Source organism: Sinocyclocheilus rhinocerous, unplaced genomic scaffold (genome assembly GCF_001515625.1).
Source record: "Sinocyclocheilus rhinocerous isolate Xijiao unplaced genomic scaffold, SAMN03320098_v1.1 scaffold1166, whole genome shotgun sequence".
Taxonomy (NCBI): Eukaryota; Metazoa; Chordata; class Actinopteri; order Cypriniformes; family Cyprinidae; genus Sinocyclocheilus; species Sinocyclocheilus rhinocerous.
In genome coordinates, this window is record NW_015646356.1 from 667,517 (window position 1) to 688,044 (window position 20,528).

General features: G+C 37.5%; 1 protein-coding gene across 2 annotated transcripts in view; it reads left to right on the forward strand.

The window, feature by feature from the left end:
• The first annotated feature begins 6,340 nt into the window (after positions 1-6,340).
• LOC107707585 (breast cancer anti-estrogen resistance protein 3-like) overlaps positions 6,341-20,528 on the forward strand; it is a 57,998-nt gene continuing 43,810 nt past the window's right edge. The window contains exons 1-2 of one of the 2 annotated variants that reach the window (XM_016511662.1): positions 6,341-6,430; positions 9,867-9,981. In XM_016511662.1, the coding sequence (XP_016367148.1) occupies positions 6,341-6,430; positions 9,867-9,981 (205 nt within the window). Of the gene's footprint in view, positions 6,431-9,866; positions 9,982-18,377; positions 18,591-20,528 lie in introns of those variants that run through there. The other variant, XM_016511663.1, reaches the window with a different exon arrangement.

Below are 20,528 nucleotides of genomic sequence, written 5' to 3' on the forward strand. Positions count from 1 at the left end.
TCTCACGGAGGAGCTCCGGAAGGATAAAAGGGAGGAGTGACGACAGTGTCGGACGAGAGAGGACCAGGCCTGGAGTTTATTTTGTGTTTTGGTTTCGTTTGTGCGCGGCAGTCGTCCGCGAGGGGCTGTCGTGCTATTTTGTGTTTATTTTATTATTAAAGTTTTCTTTGAGTGTTCGCCGGTTCCCGCCTCATTCTTCCCGACCTACGAACGTTTGTTACACTGACTCTTAACTTTTATAAAGAATATCTCTTTGGATTTGAGACTTTAGTCTGTGCAACTTTACAGATCTTCTTTATGCACTAAGAGCTTGTAACACTCCAAAGAGAAAGGAAAATTTTAAATCGCATCATATGACCCCTTTAAAAGAGGCTAGAACCCAGCATGCTCTAAACATGCAGTGGCTTGTGGGATGCTGAACTCTTGACCACAGGGCAGCCAGGTGGGTGCAACTAAATAGAGGTTGCACTGATTGTTTGTGCATGTCCAATGAAAAGGAGTTTACTTTTTACTTATGCTCTGTGTGTTCTCTCTAATGTGTGCATTCATGCTAAACTACATTAAAGAGCACACATGATTAGCTTTATCATTTTTGATTAAAAGGGTTGATCGATAGGACATTAAAATACATTAAAACTATTAAAACTGAGTGATCTTGAAGCAGTGACTGGACTTCTTATGCATTTTTCATGCTTTAAATTAAATTTAAGATATTGATGGTTCTGTGCTGTTTAACTTTGAGGAAACAAATCAATACCACAGCGGTTTTAATGATCTGAGGGCACAACGTGTTTGCTGTTTTTATGAGTTTCCCACAACTGTCTTCAGAAAGCCTGTTTGAGGAGACAGAACTTTGAATGAACTCTGGAGTTAAAGAAGTTCCACTTGACCTCTGACCTAGTGCGCATTTCTCAAGTTACACTCTATGTTTCTAATCTCTGAGTCTGCAATATATAATAAATACACATAAATCTACACAAACAAGTATCTTAAAGTAACTCACAGAAAAGTGGTGTGCATAGAAGCTGCCCATTTTACATTTCATGCAGCTGAACCGAGTTACTATCAAGGACAGTTTACACTACACCACAATTTTAAATGTTTAAAATCAAAAGCATTATAAATAGCATTACACTTATAGACTGCTATGAACAAAATTTCTCACAACACCTTGAAGAAGGAGGCTTCTAGTCACTGTTTACTATATCCCAAACAGCTGTAATGGCAAAACTATCTGGCAGATTGTCTGTGAGGATGAGTCAAGCATTGCCAGGGAATGTTATTAGCCTAACTGTGGCGTGAGCTCAGGACTTCAGGCACGGCCGGTATGCTGTGAATCAGGGTAGACCATCCTCCTTCTCAGGCAGAACTTTGAAACAGAGCATGTTGGGGAACACAGGGGCAGTACTGAGGAAAGAATCAGTAGTTCATCAAAACTAAGAAGAGATAAGAGACATTTCATGGATACATTGAAAATATTGGAATAGTTGCTAACATAACATATTGACACATTATTTAATTAGCATACTGTTTATGAAACTTAAACCCTGTGTAAGTTCATCCCGCAGTAATTTAAGTACAAGCATCATTTGATCATGACTGCCTGATGTTTAAAATATGTGATTTTTATTGCATTAGAATTCTTTAGATGTATTTTAGGTGAGTTGTTTGCCTCATGGTAAAAGCAGAGATTAGAAGGGGTGGATGGGGAGAAAGTGGTGCCTGCCTCCTCTACAACTCCCAACTGACGTTAACACGAGAGAGAGGACTACCAGGACAGAACCATTTTGTACAAAACATCTGCTCACACACTTCACGTGAACTGACAAAATGGCCACACTATCTTGACTGATTGCTAAAGTGTCGTAGCGTATCTCAACCCTGTGGAAAAGGCCAGCATGTGTAGTGTTTTGGATGATGGATTCCAGCATGGGATGCTGGAAGCCCCATATCAGGCTTTAGCTTAACCAGCAAGAGTTTCTTGGTCAATGAGCTTCACACACACACAATTTACCAGTCAGCTATGCGTGGTTGTTTTAGTGTCATAATTTGGCAGTACATTCCCAAAATGCCTGCATCTTCATCTTAGAGGGTGTTCTAGTCTTGATCTGACACAGCATATATATCATCTCACATATACACACCCATACTGTACACCCACCACATATTCAAGTCACATATGTAACTCATATGTATCTCAATCCTGCTGGCCACCACACACACACGTGCACATGCAACATCATCATAAATCAGTGCTGCGTGTGCTCTTGACTTGCAAGATCTCCCACATGTCGTTCTGGAATGCTTAACTCAGAACAATGATGTCATTGAATCTGGGTTCACTCTCCTTGCTTGTCTTGAAATCTGACAGTCCAATGCCGACGTCCAATCACATCTTGTCATCTCGTAATGGAATGACATTCTTAATCAGTGATATGAAGATTAAAAATAGCTCAGTTCACTTTATACACAGCACTTTTTAACTCTTCTCTGTGACATGTTTGTTGGCATTCTACATGCCTACCAGCTGCAAGTGTAAGATTTAGATTTTGGAAAATGTTACAAATTAAAGAATTTGCGTGTATTATGAACCAAAACAGTATTTGAATTTTTTTTGAAAAAGCACTGCTAAAAATGTATGAATGTCATTGCATTAGAGAAATATCAAACCATGTGGCATTTATGTTCAATAATGATTTTCAAACAAAACATTTCACAAAAAGTAATGTGCTGTTTTGTGTGGGACAAGCAATAAAACAAGATTTACTGTTGAGGATAGTCTATATTTGTACATTTTCTGGTTCTCAGATGTTAGTGGAACACATCCATATTGGCTACGTTTACATGCACAAGTAGCCAGTGATGGTTATTCTGCTAAGACACGTGTGAATTAAAGTAAAATGGGATCAGCTGATTAAAAGTTGCAAGTCTATGCAAAAATAGTGTGTCCCTTTTGTGGCCCTTTTATGTGCATATAGCAGATTATATATATCTATAAATATATAAACACCAGATAAAAATCCTTTGTTTCACCCAAACTTCTATTTTAGTCTAAAAACAGAGCCATTAAAAACAAAGCAATCAATATTTAAGAAAGTTCAGTTTAAAAATAGCAAACAAAAAGAAGAAAATAGAAGTAATTTAATAGAAGCAAATTAAAAATTAAAAGTCAAAGTCATTGGAGTGCCAAGGAGCCAGGCAGTCTCTTGTTTCTGCAACCACAACAGAGGAAAGAGGAAGGGGGCTTCTGTTTCCCAAACAGGATGTTCAAAGCAACACAATGTGTGACTTCACGTGCCTCCAGCCCGCAGTTTGCAGTAATTAGTTCCTGTTGCATGCTTTTCTAATCATCAGAGCTTTTTTGGACCCAGTATGTACAGTATATAGACACCACAGCAATGGTGAATGCTATAGCATATTGAATTGCAGTCAGAAGGATGTAATAAAAGAACAGATTATAGATTGAATCTTAAAGGAGTGCAGGAAGAATATGTTGAATATGATGAACATGATCTTGTTCTGCACTCTATCGATGGTAAAGCTTCACAGGCATATATGACATTAATATGTGAGTGTGTGTGCATTCTAAACCCTAAATGCGATTAAGCCATGTCGGGATGTATCTACAAAATGGCTTTTAAGAAGATTGGATCATGCAGATGCATGAGTCTATTGAATTAATATAAGCCAAATAACTGTGCTTCATCATCATCATCATGATTCCAAAAGGGCATCCACCTTCAACTTCATTACATAAGGCAAAAATAATGTAGTATATAAACAATTAAGTTATTTGTATGTTAATGTGGAAGAATTACTACAAGATTGTCATGCTCTACATGTTGTTTGCTTACTTCATGTCAAATCCACTTGGGTCACATTAACACATTCGGCTTACAATTCTTTCACTTAATTGTACAATAAATAAATTCAGTAAAAAAGGCTAAAAGCTACTTTTAGTTTGTTCAGTGAATTTATTAATTGTACAAATGGCAAGTGGAATAGTTCTAATGGCTTGAAACTAAACAGCAAGCTGTGTATTGGACCTAATGGCTTGAATATCATATAAACTGAATCTACTATCACTTGATTAAAGATAAAGGCATTTGTTTGGTTTACAGTAAGTGCTCCAAGGACAGTCAGTCTTCTCTTGTCAGCCAAACAACCTGTCCTCTAAGGTGTGAGACCCACCATACATCTCTTCATGTGGCCACATGGGGCATTGACATTCATGACAGGAATAAACCTCCCCACAATTGTACAAGCTACTCCTCTGATTGCTTTACCCCAGGGATGGGCTGCCGACTGCGAGCACAGCTGGGCCTGTGAGCTATATTGGATTAACTGCAACTTTTTTTGCTGAATTGCCCCAGCAGTGTTTTATGAGCCATGTTCCTCCACTTCCACAGCTGCTTTTATTGCCCATTGTGTGAGAGTGGATGAAAGTTGATTGCTGGGAAAACAGGGACATCAGGATCTTCCTAACTGGTGCATGTCTGCATTTGCAAAATGAAATACTGCAGGGTTCACAAACGAAATAGTTGAAGCTGACAGATGACTATTGAGTTTATAAACTGAAATGTAATTTAATGACCCAAATATCCTCCCCACTCCAAACCACATTTTAATTTACTGTCAAATTGTAGGCTCAAGGATGTCTCATCAATGCAGGGGGGGAACAAACAGAAATGTTTCACTACATAATTAATGCTGCTTACTAAAGAAAACATTGCTATTTTTATCGCTCATACTTAAGTATGAGTAATAATAACTACAACAGTGCATACAACAGGTGCAGTTACAACAGTGGAACTTGCTGCAAGTTACATTGGTATTCCAGTAGGCGGTGACAAGTGTGTTTGTGAGTGAGTCACTGAATAATTTCTTCAACTCTTTCATTGAAACACACTAATTCATCCAGAAATAAAATAAGTGAGTGAGTCAATGAATCATTCACCCAGGCAATTCATTCAAACACACTAGGTCATTCAGGAACACAGGAATTGCTCAGAGACATGCAGCTGTTAACTTGGACTTTGAAACTATTTTTTCAAATATAAGTTACTCATTATTTACTTTTTGTTTATTGAACTGTTGTGCAGGAGCAATATTATATGCAGTCATATTGCTTATCTGAATCTATGTCCCTGTCATGATGAGGTACTAAATAGAGCATGAGATGATGTTTAGGGTATGATTAGTTGTATGATTTGTGAAGTGGATTCTTTTGTTGGCAGGTGTAACCCTTGACAAAGCACTTCTCTCAGGCAAGGTGACAGGGTCTTCTGCTCTCTACCTGGAGCCCATACAGTCTATAAATACACACTCTTTCTGTCTCTCTCTCTCTCTCATACACACACACACTCACATACTAATAACTGTAATGGCCTCCTCTCTGGGTGATCTTTTAAATGATTGGACATATCATGCCAAGATTTGAAAAAACACTCTGCTGCCTCATCCAACTTATTTAATAATTCAATTCCTCTGCATTTTGTTGGTCATTTGTTTGTGTTAGAATTCATGCCTTTAAAAAGAAGACATACATCTTTCTGATCTGTGCATAACTGCCCACACAGATTATGTCTTTTAGAAGAGAAACGCCTGGTGATGTGACCAATCATACTTAAGAGTTTTTGAAGGAGAAAAGGAGTAGAAATGCTGCCTTATCATAAATAAGCTATTAAACTAAGGGGAGCTGGTTCATATAGTAATTAAAGCCTAAGCCAACACCATAAATCCATAGTGCGGTTTCACAGTCAGTAAGAGGGAGGATATCCAGAGTCATGCAAGCACACATCCAAATTGCACATATGCATTTATGCACATGTGCTCCACCCATCACACATGCACACACTCATGCACAAAAATGCACTGTGAATCACTTCTTAATAATAATGAAACCGTTCAAACTGCTTATTAGATTTCTTAGGACTGCTTTGCTCACCTTAAGTACCATGTACTTTCTTTTTGCGGACCCCCAGGGTTCACTGAGAAAGAATCATGTGCAGACAGAATGTTGCAACCCCTGTAATGTTTTTTAGATTCCGGGATGAGCTGTCAAATCTGAGGGCAGATGATTCTGTACAATTTGTTTTATTTGTGTCTGAAGGCAAGGCTCAATAATGACTCAAATGTCATGTGTCAGATAACTCATCATGCTATATAAGGAAAGAACCTGATGTGGTTTGGACCAGTGGGACATGATCCAAAATTTATCTCTGGTCTATTTGAAAACAGTATTCAGTAAATCACAATATTAATGCAAATAATGCTTTGCTTTTCTTCCAGGCTTCCATACGGAGGGATTTTTGAGGCAACATTTGGATAAATTTCCATTATGAAGCACATGTCCATCTCGAAATGGCTAAGTCAGCTGGGGCTACCTCAGTACTGCACGCTATTCGATGAAGAATATGATGGAGTGGAGGTAAAGTCAGCACACACTGTGAGTTTAGACATACATGCACATGCTTATACACACAGAGCTGCATACTGCACACTGTACCATACAATTACTCAAACACAGTTATTTGAAATTGCATGACTGCCTGTGAGCTTGTCTTTATTATAATCATAAACAACTTATAGAGCTGTCAGTCAAAGTGAGCTTTGAAAAGCAGCAAACATTACAGAAAAGTGAAATCTAAACTCTGTGGTTGAACTCGGAAAGCACGCCGAGATTCCGTTCAAAGCATCTCACTGAATTTAGACCAGCTGATCTGACATCTGTATTTTCAGCTATACACTCTTGGCAACACACTTCACCTGGAATGTAAGTGCGTCCAGGAACAGCAGTAAAATAGAGATTCTGAAAGTATTTCCTTGGCTTACAGATACCAGTATGCATGCTTGACTCTGACTATAGTGCTAAACCTCACTTCTAAAGCTACTGCCAACAAAATACTTTAACCACACAAATAATCCTAAATTTTAAACTTCACTCTACATTTACAAAGAAATATTTGACAGAACTGCTTGATTGCATGGTTTTAAAGAGCGTCAGGCCTTACACGTAAAGGCCATTGCACACATACTGTACTTTACTGTTTTATCTTCACTTCCTTTTTCATTAACTTTTTAAATACTCAGGAGGAGAGTGAGAGTTTTTTAAAGGTTTATGCCCGACATAGTATAATACTCCTAATACTCCATTTCAGATTAATTTTTGGGCATCCCATTTACATTAGTACAGGGTTGTCCAATGTATTTCCTTGAGAACCACCTTCCTGCAGAGTTTAGCTCCATCCATAATTAAACACACCTGAACCAGCTAATCAAGAAAAACTTCCCGTTAGCTGTGATGAAGCAGGTTGCAGATGAACGCTGCAGGAAGATGCCCCTTCAGGAGCGGGATCGGACACCCCTACATTAATGCATTTGCACCTCAAAACATAGTTTTCATTTTCATTCTAGTCAGAACCATGATAGTTGTATGTAATGGAAAGATTTTGTTCACCACCTGTCACCCACAACATGAGCCCCAGGTGGCTCATTTTCAGTGCCCTATGAAGAAGTCCAGTTGCTCTGAAATAATTCATTGTATGCTCCACAAATAACAAGATGTATAAGTCACAACACAGTTATCCACTTTACAATTTAACCAGCTCCCTTCTGTTCTTTTGCAAGAACATAAATACTACAAAAAAAGACACTCAACTGCCAAGAAAGAAATGAACAGTGGATCAAAAACAACAGCAGTGTTCACTCTGAAACGACTATAGTACATGTCCATTATAGGCTCACTGATTACTCTGTGCAATGCACATTAACGGTGAATCGTATTTCAGTGATTCCAACTCACTAATGGAGTGCAGGGTAAAGCCTGGATGAAGAACAGCACCAATAAAACAGCTATTAAGTATCCATTACCACTTTAACCAGTGACGAAAGAGGTGTTTTCCCTTTATTTTTATAACTGATTTGAGTGACTAATATGTTTGACTTACACACAAACACACACATTTATATATCTTCCATAAATTCAGTTTTAAATTTCAATTCAGCATCCTGTTTATTAAAATTCAGGAATTTAATTAGAATTTCAAAAGCACTGTCAGTTAAATTCTGAGTGTACAAACCTACATTTAGTACCATCATCATCACTATTATCATATCAAAGTACCATCGTTTTGTCATCTGATATCATCACTGTACCATGGAAGTTTTTATAAGAGCAACTAGTAATGGTTAGATTCTTAGAGTCTTTCATGAGTATCTGTGGGCGCACACACATGCACGCAAATCACCCAACTAATAGGACAATGGCTTAAGATCTACGAACCTTCTGCCAAAACAACAACAAAGTAGCACATCTCTTATATCTACCTTCTCACTCAAGGTGAGGTGTCTGAATAGCTGCATGCTTAGTGACATGTTTTTGAAGTCTCAGCATGAGAGATTGATATGAGACCACACATGGTAAATAAAGAGTTGAGGGTGCAGAGGCTTTGTCATGGCTTGTTAGATTCAGCTGTGGGTTTTAGCTGTGGGTTGAAGGCAGATGAACAATGGGCCCTTACCAGCATGTTATCCCCTCGTTTTCCATCTCTTCCCACACTCTGGCCTTATGTCTTTCACTGACTTTCTTTGTGTCTGCCGCTCTGTCCGTCCCTGTCCACCACTCTCTCTCTGCTTTCCCAAACTAGCCTGTAAAAACAGAGACATGGCAGTGGGAAAGAGTACTTGCTGCTGATGTAAGAGATTCTGGGTAGAATCCATTCGATGAAACCATTGGAGCAGATGAGATAGAACACACAAAGAGAGCAATGCAGCATGCATCTGTTTCTCCAAAGTTAGATCAACACTGCTTCACCTCGCTGCACCAATTCAGCACAACAGATTTCACACGGATCCTCATAGCTACGCTTAACGAATGACTTGGTAAAGGCCTTTGAATAATGAGAATGAACAGCAAGATTACCTGGACATTATAAATTACATTTTTTCTCTTTTTTCTTTATTAAAAATAATATACTAAAACTTTTAATTGGTCATTTTAAATGCTATAGTAAGTATATTCAGGCATTACAACATTATAATTATAAAATGTTAAAAATAACATTTACCGATGTTAAAACAGAGAAATTATTGGAGAACAATTTACAAGAACAAGAGTTGAAGTATGAAATCTTGCTTTCAAGATTGCAGTCTTTCTACTTCAAAATTTCATGTTTAATTCAATGTTACTCGCTTTTTCTTTGTAATAAATTGTGACATTTACTAGCAATTTGTGAGTGAAAATTGTTCTACATAATTTATGTTTTCCTGTGTACCGATATCTTTGTCATTTCCATGAAAGGATACATTCTTATGGATGCAAACCACAGAAATAGCTTCAAGACAAACAAATTCAAATCTTGCATATTTAGGATGGATAGTATGCAAATTGGAATGCAGCCACAAAAATCTGAGTTTACCAATTTTAGTTGCATTGACAAAATATGGGCAGTCCCAAATAACCCAATATGCTGTGACAGCACATGTTTGTTACGGTTTATTTTGGAAGGAATGCTTTGGCATTTGCACTGTAAATACTAAACAGCAGAAAATAGCACATAACCTTCAATTAAACAGCTCTTGTTTTGTCCTGCCAGGAACAATGAAAGCAGAGATGCCGTCTAAAACATAGCCGTGCGTTTTTGTTGTGTCAGAAGCAAAAGGAATGTATTGTTTTGAAAGCCACACAAGGCCTGACTTTGAGGAGTGGCGAAGCACGGGCCGTAATGACACACCGCTAGCTTAAACCGTACACTTTTCTGATGTTTGTTTTTGTGTGTGAATGATAGATGGCCATTAGTTCGAGCCCTTGTCATCCTCACCACACATTTAAACCACTTCAACTCTGTGTTTTTGTCTCTCTTTAGGACTTGTTGCAACTTACAGAGATGGATCTGTTGGGTATGGGGGTCCAAAGTCGTCTCCATCGCATCCACATTCTCTCCAGTATCCAAGTGCTGCGAGAGCGTGAAACAAAAAGAGGTTAGTCCCGGTCTTTTCCCACTCAAGGACACTACCGTTTACAAGTTTGGGGTTAGTAAGATTTTTTAATGTTTTTGAAAAAAGACTCTTATGCTCACTAAGGCTGAATTTATTTAATCAAACGTTCAGTAAAAACAGTAATATTGTGGAATAGTGTTTGAAATTAAAATAACTGTTTTTAGAATTTAAAATAAATGTATTTTAAAATGTAGTTTATTCCTGCGATGGCAAAGCTGGATTTTCAGCGTGCATTACTCTAGTCATCAGTGTCACATGATCCTTCAGCAATCTATTATGCTAATTTGGTGCTCAGGAAGCATTTTTTATTTATTATGTTGAAAACAGTTGTGCTTCGTTCTTAATATTTTTGTGGAAACTCTAACATATTTTTTCAGTATTTGTTGATCAATAGAAAGTTCAAAAGAACTGCATTTTTAAAAAATAAAAATATTTAGTGACAATGTCTTTTTTGTCACTTTTGATCAGTTTAATATGTCTTTGCTGAATAAAAGTCATATTTTCTTTCAAAAAAGTAAATAATAATAATAATGAAAATTCAAATCTTATTAACCCTAAACTTTTCAGTGGTAGAGTAGGTACAAGCTTCACTTGTATGCCTATTTCCAGCATAGACGATAGCTGCTCAAAGGGTGGCTACTGACTGAATTGACTTGCCTTCTGCTATTTTTAAGGGCTTTTTAAAATACAAAAGGTGTAACAGAATCATTAAACTCAAGGACTAAACCAGCAATTAAAGTATCTCTCTCCATGCACACACCTCCTCATAAACAAAGAAGCAGGAGCTTATCTCTTTGTGGATGTTTTCTCTGGCTGGGCTGAGTCTGCTGCTCCATAGCCCTGCTTCTACTGGACAGCCTGTGACCGTGTCTGTCAATGCATAGAGCCCGACACTGAAGAGCTTCGTTAATCACAGCAAGGCTATACATAGGGTGGGAGAGCAGTTCAGGCTGCAGGCACGGGGACACATGCATATGGGGTCAAATCAACAGGGATTAGCTCACAAAACTAAGCATTGGAGTGTGGGATAGATCTCCCCATGGAGTATTGTTTGTGTGTGTGTGTAATGGTAGTGTCTATATATAAACTCGATGCCAGCTCAGCTTCGTGGAAAAGTTTTAATCTGAGACAAACATAATTATGCTATCCTCAAGATCTTCAAGGAGTCATCTCTTAAGCCTTGAAAGTGATACGTATCTAATCAGCGTGCTGAAATTATGGAGATAACGGCTCATCAGAGAACACTAAGAAACATAAGAAGCATTTACTGTCAACACTGATAGTGAGTCATGAATGGACTTGCTTCCGCACACTCACACACAAAGACATCCTAACATTAGACTATCCACCCCTCATAGAGTTGCCATGTCTGCTTATTTTAGCATTGACTTGAAAAACTAAACTAATCGTTATCCTTACAGTTTAAACATGGCCTTACTAACATTATAATTTAATGTATTCATTGAACACGAGTTGGATTACATACTGTATAACTAGACAATTATTAGCACAAGTACATTCATTGCAAAAAATTTTTTTCCTTGCCAGAGTCGCTTATGGGGGGCTTTACGGTCACAATTTTTTTATAGCTACTTTGAAACAACATGGATTTTTTTAAGTAATAATTGCTTCTCATAAAAATTACTTCTTTGACATTGTCATAGATTTAATAAAGATTCTAATAAATATGGGCAGTTGCGGGTTGTGTTATGGGGTTTATTTACAAATCACAGTCACGTATTTGATAGCGCTTGCCCCACATAGTACAATAAAGTATGTCTGAAAACCATCATGAAAAAAATTTCCATCTGATAATCAAGCCACACTTTACATTTTATCATTAATCGCCATAGTTTACAAGAAAAAATACCTTTTGCCAAATGAATCTAAATGGCCAGTTGAATGTATAAAACATTTTTTTGTAAAAGTACAGAATTTTTAAAAAATGAAATATGTAAAAAAAAATTAAGATGCAAACGAATAATTTAACACGGTTTTTTCTATATTAAATAAAATCAACGAAATAAGGAATTCTCCTTAAACTATTACCACCAACCACCCTTCACCAAGAGTACAAAAACTGACTTGCTGCTTATTTTAGTGAGGCAGGTCACTTTTTCTGGACTTGTTTTTTATATTTAGCAAAATCTGGCAACACTGCCACCCCTACCCTTCAGTCAAACAGACACACAGACGCGTGTCTATGTAGAGGAGGAGCAGACACACGCTGCTGTGTGCAGGAGCTGCCAGGTGATTATAAACTCGTTCACCCATCCCGCAATCCCGGCAGTCAGCATTGCTGTGGGGGCACCCCTACACTGTGTGTAATTAAGTCCATAAAAAGCAAGTCAAGACACACACATACAAACAGTGGGCTGACAGGCCGAGGCTCATTTCCCAGGCATAACATACTGCCTCGACTCCATTGCTATAGAGACTCTGACATTTTAGAAAATGGGCTGTTGAATTAGATGTCTTGGATCAGCGACTTTGCAAATAAAATGTTGTTTATGTTTTGTAACCAATAGGAATAGTGCTGAACAGCTTTTGAACAAATGCTTGGGTTATTTAATATTACAAATCAAGTAGTCTTTAACACAAACTTACAAAGGGTTACAGCATAAGCAAAAGCTTTAAGCAGTCTGAAAACTTACTGTCAGTGGTTAAAAGACATCTGGTCTCTACTGGCATGGTCCCGTGCTTGAGGACAATAACTATTGTTTCCCTTGAAATGTTTTGGCTGTTTGAGGACTCAATAGGTGGTCTGATTAAACCGGGTTCGACACCTTTAACAGCCCATTCTAGTAGCGTCTCCAATCAACTCCTGGAGTCCTCACATCCTGTGAGAAATGCAAATGTTACACATACAATTTCATAGACCACCTTCCTCAGAGCAAAGAGGTTAAATCTCCACTGCTGCAGCCCTGTGAAAAAGATCTTGTTAGTTTCATAAGAATTATTTTGCTGTGTTAACAGCTGTGTTTTCAAATCTTTTACTGAAAAACGCATATATTTATTGAAACACGATTATTTCCAGTAACAACCAATTTACTCTTTTATGTCCTTCAAAGTTTTTTCTTACTTTTTCACTTTTATAGTTATTTGAAATCAATCTCCCAAGCATTTCAACCTGCTAAAGTGCAAATTTAAAAGCATTACATTCCTAATTGAACCGTTCACCCAAAAATGAAACGTCTGTCATTTGTTTACTCACCCTAATGTTGTTCCAAACCTGTATCATCTGTAAGCAAAAAGAATATGTTTAGTAGAAAAAAGTGGTCTGTGCGACTTCTAAAGCCACGATTGTCTTGCATATGGACTACTTTATGGTACATATATGAACTGTACTTTTTTGGAGCTTGACAATCACTGTTTTTGTTGTATGAGAAAGAACAGACTGTATATTCTGCAAAACATCTCTTTTGTGTTTCCTAGAAGAAAGAGAAACATACAGGTTTGCCATGACTTGAGAGTGAGTAAATGATGATTTTTTTTTCTTTATTCCAGTAGTTATTTAGCTTTATGCAGTACTTTATTTTATTTGGTGCTTTTTGTGTAGTTGAAAAGTGTGTGTCAATGCATAAACACAGTACTCACTCACATGTATTTGTAGCACTTTTTGCAGTGATGTGCAATGATGACAGGCTGCTCTTGTGTAGAAGGGCTGGAGTATGCTATTAAATGAAGCATGCTATTAAATGGGTGGTTGGCTCACTGCCTTCCCTGCTCTCAGTGCAGATTGCAGATTCGTTCAAAGGGATGCCACCATACAGTATATAAAATTCCATACATAAGCAGTTCTGAGCTACATAACCTCCAAGGTCAGCAATGCATCCTTCTATGTGGGTTTCATAATTTTGTTTATTATTATTTTATTTATTATCCAATATATGTTTTGTTGTTGCAGAAACTATGATTAAGACTAAGCATGAAAATGGTTGAATTACAGAGTGGATATACGCTCAAATTAAATCCCAATTATGCAGTTCTTTCATTAAGCACTTTGGGTGCTTTGTAAAACCTAATCCAGCATAAGCATTAGAAAAAGCAGCATAATTCGAAATATTTTGAGAGCCAGGGCTGAGCCTTGTGAGAAAACGTGAGAAAATTCATCACAGTTAGATGAAAGCCCAGGGTGTCTCTTGGATATATTCTGGGTGTTTCTTGGGCGTTTTGTGGGAAAACTCTTCCCTGTCCTTGCGCTCATACTGGGTGTGAGAGTAGAGCTGGCATCAACTCCCTCACCCCTCAGTCACATTCAGCTCTGTGCCAGCATTTCATAAACGTCAACGCATTTCCCAGCCAGAATGAGCAGCTGTGCCCCTCTTAAAAAACCTCTGTTTTGAAATTTAATACATGTCCAAAATATATCCTTCATGACGGATGATACTGGGGCATAAAGTAGTCATTGCTGCTGCTCTGTTAAAAAGCTTTTCAGATACCTGCATTAAGCTCTCTTGTCTGCTAGACAAATGTCACCTGTAGAAAGTGTCCATTACTCTTCTGAGCAATGTTTAAATACTTGGGAGGAGGGATTTGTTGGCATTTTGCCAAGTTCAACAATATGCTCAAAAGACTAGACTCAGAGCAGATGCCACATTTGATTTATTCCAAAAACACAAAATGCATTAATGGAAAAAAAACTACATCTGAGGATTTAAAGAAATCAAAAATGATCTTTTTTTTTTTTTACTTTGTTTATGCATGTTCCTGGTCTTAATGTGAATGATTCATCAATGCACGTTAGTCTAAAGAAGAAAAAAAAAGATGTTAAAAATGTCTTTGGATTATGTATAATCAAAACTTGCTCCACCTCTGATGAAGCTTTCCTTGTTTGGCTGAAATCATCAAGCCCTCCTATTTTTTTTCGTTTTTCTGTTTTAACCACCTGCCATATAGAAATCACTTTTTACAATCCTGATGTATAAAATTATAATTATAAAAAATGTATATGTATAAAACTCTGAAATACATCACATGGAAGTAAAATGGGTTGAGTCTACCTTTTTAAATGAGATTTCAATCATTCCACCAATAAAATATCGAAGAATACATTTGAATAAATTTCCTGTTGACAAAATCTCCAGAAAGTTGTGAAAATTAGATGGGAGCTTAAAGGGTTAGTTCACCCAAAAATGAAAATTCTGTCATTAATTACTCACCCTTGTGTTGCTCGAAACCTGTAAGACCTTCGTTCATCTTCGGTACACAATTTAAGATATTTTTGATGAAATATGAGGGCTCTCTGACCCTCCCATAAACAGCAAGGTAACTACCACGTTCAAGGTCCAGAAAACGGGTTTGAAACAACACGAGGGTGAGTAATTAATGACAGAATTTTCATTTTTGGGTGAACTAACCCTTTAACATATGAATTTGAATATGAAATATGTTGTCTACTCTGAATACAGTCTATATCAATTCTCCTTCCTAGTAAAGATCCTTTTACTTTCACTAGCCATATTTATCCAGGGACCTGGAATAGAGTTACACATATATAAGGAAGAATGTGGGGCTGGAATCGGACAACCAGTCACCAGTGGCCACTTAGTCCATCAATATGACCATGCTTGACCATGTATAAGTGGCAGCTAAACTCCATCTGATGACAGCTAGACTGTAAACTGACAGGTCAGATGTAGTGGTGTTACTGCTGAGCAGCTATTTGCCAGTGTTGGAAAATACCAGTCATGACAAGCAGATTCCACATCATGTTTATCTGAGGCACAGGGCATAAGATAAAGCTGGCAAGACTGAGGCAAGTTATTGCTCACATTTTTACATGGTTTTATCCAATAACAAGTTTAATAAGGCTTTTTAATTATTCTCCCATGGTACACAAAGGAATTATGCTTGCACAAATAATCATTTTGTAAAGACTTTTAAAATCTGATTTCAGTTGGTAACATTTGTAAAAGTCAGCGAAGAAATGATGATTATCCCATTATTTACAGTCCACGATTTTATGATTCAGAAAATCACTCATGAGAAGAAAATTCTTATTTTCCTGTTGAAAACATTGCCTTGATGATTACATTGTTGTGGAATGGGGCAAGATTACATTTCATACTTTGATAACTGCTCTTACTCTCAGCCTTGGGTGGAACCAGTAGAAGGAGAGAGAGAGGCAGAAATAGATGAGCTCTATATCCCTTCTAAGGGACACTTCCTGTGACTGTTTGTGAGACACAGACTTTGTCTTGTGCTCATATTGATGCATTCCATTCCAATACGTTTTTCTGTTCCTGTATGGAAACACATAAATACATAAAATAGTTCAATACAAAATTGCTTTCAAAATTGCTCACCAAGCTCCAAATCAAGATAAAAATAGTTATTTGTCCGTCTACTGGTAACTTTATTAGGAACTGCAACTTAATACTTATAATCACAGATGAACTCAATAATCACATAATGACTCAATGAGCTGTGCTGTTTGCAACAAATTTATAAGGAAAACAACTGCAAAAATTACATTGCAATAAGAAGAAAAAAAAAACAAAAAAACGGAATAATTCAAGATGTAATTTTATTTAAATTTTTGTAATTTTCCTAATTCATGTCACCTAAAGAGTTTCAGAGAAATTTAGGAAAATTGTATAATTTTTTTTACCTTTAAAATAATTTGCACCAATGAATCGATAACAATATTAAAGTGTATCAAAAAAATATATCATGAAAATTGATTTCATGGCAACTTGATCATTGCTTTAAAAAAGCTAATATTGTTACCATTGAGGTCAGAATACATCAGACACACCATTACAAACAAACCATTATGTTTGAGGTGTTCTTATTTGTCTGTAATTGTGTCTTCTATAACCTGTTTGAATTATGAGCTACTAGTCAAATTACTGAATCCAGTCCTCCTCCAGTCAAAACTGCTCAGCTGGAGGCTGTATAGGTCCAGTCAGGCGGTCTGACTCCACGTCAAGGTGCCTAAGGTGATGAGACCATCAGATTAAAGCAAAGAATGTCTGCTCTCAATCATTGGCATTATGGCATGACGGTAAATTTCCATGAAATGGTAGAAATGTGTCAAGCACTAGAGATTGTGCAATACTGTTTATACCACAGTAGAGATATTGACATCACAATCAGCAGGCAGGACTTCTTTATGTTATTTACAGTATACGTAAGTAACAAAAAAACATGGAATAATGAGAAAATACAAGTCAAGGCGAAGAAGACCTTGTTATTAAAGCAAGTTAAAAAGTTGAAACTGTTACTGTTGTTGATGTGCAATTAGAATTTAGAGTGTTACTTTATGTGAAGCTGTTTTGCCACACTTATCATTCGTTATGGATATTGTTATCTTTGGTTGTGTCTATACTACATTACTTGAGAACTCAAGGGCTGAACAAACCCGACATGTTGACAGATTCACCATAACTCTTCCTTTTTAGTGATCTATTGCTCATGTCACATAATAAACGCTCAATTTCACAGTGTGCACGTTTAATTGCATGGAGCTGAAGATTGATAACAGTGCTTTGAGTGGTGTCTTTGACAGATATATATCTCTATTTTCAGGACAATGTCTGGTTTTGACACTTGACAAATGGTACTCTAGGCAGGTGTGCTGTAACTTAAGGAGGCCTATTTCAATCCAGATGTATCCTTTTCAGTGTTTCTAGTGCACACACTTTGTTAGTAGTGAATTCATTGTTGTGGCACTAGTGCTTAGGCACTTTTGGTATTTATATGCAACCCTACAATACTAGAAATGTATTAAAATGGATAGCTTTGGTTCTGGATGTTTGCACAACATACAGACAGTAACTGAATGACAAAACAAACCTGCATGATCACAGCACTCACATCAGCCTTTAGTCAGATCACACCGCACCCCATCTCTCTGCCTGAATCATTCGGGAAGGAACTCTGCCTCTGTCGTTTGTTATCGTTCCACTGACAATGAAGAGGAATCCGAGGACAAAGAGACGGGAAATTCTGTTCCTCACAGACAACAGAAAAAAAAAAACATTTAGCCATTCTGATTAGCCTTTTCTGAAAAAGCATTGGTTGACAGTTAAATAAATTATTGTTGACCATATAAGGTGTAAAATATGAGAGTCTATTTTTAGACTATTTTAGGTTTTAACATTGAAATCTTCAGTATTCATTTGACACACAACAGAAACTTGTAATACTTGTCCAAAAAGTTAACTTGAACAAAGAAGGGCCAGTAATGTTTGGACTGGACACATGACAGAGGAGAGAGCTGCTGGGGGCAGGGGCCGGCTAGTCAGTTGTGAGATGACTCCACAAGTTCTGCCCATTGGAGAGGGTGTGTCTGGGAAATCTAAAGCACTCCCTTGGGGGCTGAACTAAGAAGAGAGAGTGAGCAGGGGAGAGAGGGACTTGGAGGAGATTGTAAGACTGCTTGGGAAACACCGGCACAGCTCATAGTGGGAGGTCAGTGGCAACATAACAGGATTGTCGTTCACGCTCAGCTTGTTGTCCGTCAGTGTGAATCTGTGCACTAGGTCGCTATGCTTGCTGTGGAACTGAGAAACTCTTACTAACAGACTGCACAAGGAGAATATTTTAGAATTTGCATACTTGGAGAAGCTACAACCTTTAGCCAGGTAAGGAAAAAAATACAAATGGTTGTGGTACAGTTATTAAAGGTTCTTCTAATTTTGTATGTAAGTATGTATGTATGTATGTATCTATCTATCTATCTATCTATCATGACTACATACATTTATACATACATGTAGTTTTTAAGTATAATCTTGGCTTTTTGAACAAATAACGCTAAATATGATTGTCTAAGCTTGCGAACTGTGACACTTTGTGTGTAACATTCGGTAGCTGACAGGAACTGTTGTTAAGGGGGGGGGGGGTTATAAAGTCTCACAGCAGCAGCAGTATTTGTTGTCTTTTGAGTTGCTCATGTGGGAAAAAAAGTGGTAGTCACTGCTGAGGAGTTTAATAAATTTGTGATTAATATGTCACAAATCTCACTAGTCGACTCTCAGACTGAATATTGCACTGCGGGTCACATCGTTGATGGGTAGCAGGGGGTTTGGGGCTTGACATCTCCTCGCACCCCTTCCTGCTCAACAAAAGAATGGTCCATTAGAAATTGGCTGTATTGTGTGAATATAGTAGTCTGTACAAGTGAAAGCTATGAATATGAATGTATAACAACTAACAAGAACAACGATCAATGAGTGCGTTTACCTGTACAACAAAACACTATTATATCAAAAACAAAATCATGTTTACATATAAAAACTGGTTTCTTTCTCGTCTTAATGTCAAAATGTACACAGATATGCACATATTGAATAAGTTTAAGTAGTTGATTAACTTAAAATCTTGTCATCTTATTAAGCATATCAGTGTAAGATTGTCCATGTAAACATGCTTAATAACTTCTAAAATATCCAGCAGAGGAAGCGGGACCCTTTTTGTTTTGGCCTCATTCTGTCCTCCCATCGTTGCTCTTGGTGTTTGTTTGTTTGTGGTGTTTTCCGCTCAACATGCTCATTACAGTAATTAGGGAGCAGCCGTGTTGCATGTGATTGGACTGGAAGATCTTAAAGGATCTACTTTTAGCACGTAGAGCTGAGAGAGACGGATGTGACTGCTGGCTCCACGCCTTCAGTGAATGGGCGTGTGGTGTGTTCACAAGTCTGTATGTATTTCCATACTTCCTATTCTGATAAGCCTTAGCACTGGGACTGCGTAATGAACTGCTCAGGCCTGATTTGTGGCTGTTGACTACTGGTACAAGAGTCCGAGTTGAAGCAGAAAGTGTTGTGTCTGTCATGGGGGGCGGAGGAGAGATGTTGATGTATTGTTGCCCATATGTTCCTCTCTCTGTGTGCAGCTGAGTGGTCCACACTGGGAGAACTATGGTGCATTCTTGGTTGTTTTGTCTCCTGTTGCTTTACTGCTATTGTCAGTGACAATGGGACCCTCAATCAATGAGACAAACACAGTGATGTCATAGAGGAAGTACTAGAACTCACACTCTACAAAATGTAGACCAATGGTCTTAACTGCTTTTGCTTCAAGACCTACAGTACTACTGTTGAAACGTTTGGGGTTAGTAAGATTTTTTTTTTTTGATGATGATGATGATGATGATGATGATGACAAATACAGTAAAAACAGTAATATTGTGAGAAATCATTTTAATGCTGATTTGGTTCTCATGTAACATTTCTTACTATCAATGTTTAAAACTGCTGTTCTGCTTAATATTAACTTCTTTAAAGGGTTAGTTCAACCCAAAATGAAAATTCTGTCATTAATTACTCACCCTCATGTCATTCCAAACCCGTAAGACCTACGTTCATCTTCGGAACACAAAATAAGATATTTTTGACCCTGCATAGACAGCAACGCAACTGCAATGTTCCCAGACCCAGAAATGTAGTAAGGACATCAGTAAAACAGTCCATGTGACATCAGTGCCTAAACTTAAATTTTGCAAAGCTACGAGAATACTTTTTGTGCACAAAGAAAACAAAACAACTATTTATTTAACAATTCTTCTCCCAGAGTTACCT